General features: G+C 42.4%; 2 protein-coding genes across 2 annotated transcripts in view; both read left to right on the forward strand.

The window, feature by feature from the left end:
- Positions 1-23: 23 nt before the first annotated feature.
- On the forward strand, positions 24-1,328 carry FDP41_004668 (uncharacterized protein; the record flags this gene model as incomplete). Its single annotated transcript, XM_044708107.1, has 1 exon — positions 24-1,328. One exon carries the CDS (start codon positions 24-26, stop codon positions 1,326-1,328), a length of 1,305 nt encoding a protein of 434 aa, XP_044561007.1.
- A 307-nt stretch (positions 1,329-1,635) lies between these two features.
- Positions 1,636-1,827, forward strand: part of FDP41_004669 (uncharacterized protein) — a gene marked incomplete at both ends in the record, with an annotated part of 801 nt that continues 609 nt past the window's right edge. The window contains one exon of the mRNA XM_044708108.1: positions 1,636-1,827. This exon is cut by the window's right edge and continues 609 nt beyond it. Within this exon, the coding sequence (XP_044561008.1) occupies positions 1,636-1,827 (192 nt within the window).

A 1,827-nucleotide genomic window follows, 5' to 3' on the forward strand; every position in this document is an offset into this window, starting at 1 on the left:
AGTCCGCCTCTGATCAGAGAAATATGGGCTCTGCCCCCTCATCCCATCAACCTATCAACATCTCGGGAGGAGAAGCTTCAGGTGAATTGTCTTCTTCTTCCTTTTGTTGTCATCTTAATCATTCTGAAAAATTGCAAAATTTCGGTTCTGGCCTTGCACGAGAAGCACACACCTTTTCATCGGAAAGAACATTAAGACAAAAGAAGAATTATGATTTACATCATCAAACCATTCACGAGTCGTTTCTTCAGACTCATTCACGACCGAGACCATTGAAAACTTTCTCTTCTTTACCGAACGAAATTCAAGTGAATCGTTCGTATCCATCATCTTATCCTCTTAAAACCTGCCATCATGAAGAAGTCAATGTAAAACTCAAAGAACCTCAACAAGTACATCTAGACGTTAAACGTCCACATTCTCTCAGTTTGCCCTCATCTCCCGGTCTGTCCATACCGTCCGACAAACATGGACGATTTCTATCCCTATCTTCTCAACATGTAAATTCTTCTTCCACCTTGATCATGGTAAAGGAGCGAAGCAAGAATTCTTTGAACAATTCAACACCTCCTCCCGTTTCATTATCAACAGTATCTACAACCTCCCAACAACCCAAAGACTCCCCCAAAAACCAGTCGGACGATTCAAACTCAAAATCAGTAGTGCTTCCTCGTCCAACAAAACCACCCATATCGTATTTACACCCCAATTATGTTTCATCAGATTCCAATTCTTCTTTGCATCGAAAGACAGTGGTTAGCAACCATTTACCTCAATTACGTCAACGCAGACGAGAAGGTCCTTTATGGCAGGAATGTGCCTCTGCTACCGCTTCACATGTGAATACCTTAAACTCTTCCTCCACTCACCCATCTCAAACCTCTCATTCCTTGTCAAGATCAAGTAATCAAGTAGCTTCGACTCGAATTCCAGACGATGTCAACCCACGTTCTTTTTCGCCGTTCAAAACATTTCACAATGATTCACAACCTTTGCAAAACAGCGTTTCAGATTCCTCAATAGTGCAACAGCATCAAAAATCACACGCGGATCGAACAACACCCTGCACGACACCTCCACCAGAAGTAAATTTAGGTAATGATGAGTGTCGCATTACAGTCACAGCACCTACATTTCCCCCCAGCATGACACCGAAGCACCGCCTCCACAAGAAACATCATCACATTTCAAAGCGTTTATTTCAACTCCATACACGTCGACAGGAATTAATCAATGACCATCCAATTTATGCCCACTTCAAGAATTTCAAAGAGGAGTCTTTGTCTGAGCAATACGTGGACGAGTTCGAACAAGAGGTTAAACTGTAGTTGGCCGCCCATAAACTACTTCCTTTTTCGTCAAATTCCAAAGACTTCGACTAAACAAACCACAGGCAGTCGATTTACTAAGTACACATGAAACATGTGAACATGAGAGGTTCTTGTTGGTGTGCAGACACCACATTAGTGCCTTCGAAATAATAAATATTGACCGAGACTCTCTTTTCAAATAAGTCTCTCCGGAGAATGATATCTCATGAAGGAGGGGCGTGGAATATCGCGTTTGTTTCACAAAAAAAACGTTCGAGACACACACTCACCTCTCGTGTGGTCGTGTGGTGCAACAGCAGTTTGAATGGGATCAAGTGCAAGCTCCTCCTTAATCAACAACAACAACGGGAAATCGCATCATGGAATTGGTGAATTTAACGACAATGATCCACATACCAACATCAGCCTCCACACTGGATCGACTCCTCAGACAAAACAAACACCTCTCTCCAACAAAAACAAGGAATCTTCGACTTCTTTCTCAGCTTTCTTACAA

This window comes from Naegleria fowleri (genome assembly GCF_008403515.1).
Source record: "Naegleria fowleri strain ATCC 30894 chromosome Unknown tig40, whole genome shotgun sequence".
Lineage (NCBI taxonomy): Eukaryota > Heterolobosea > Eutetramitea > Acrasida > Naegleriidae > Naegleria > Naegleria fowleri.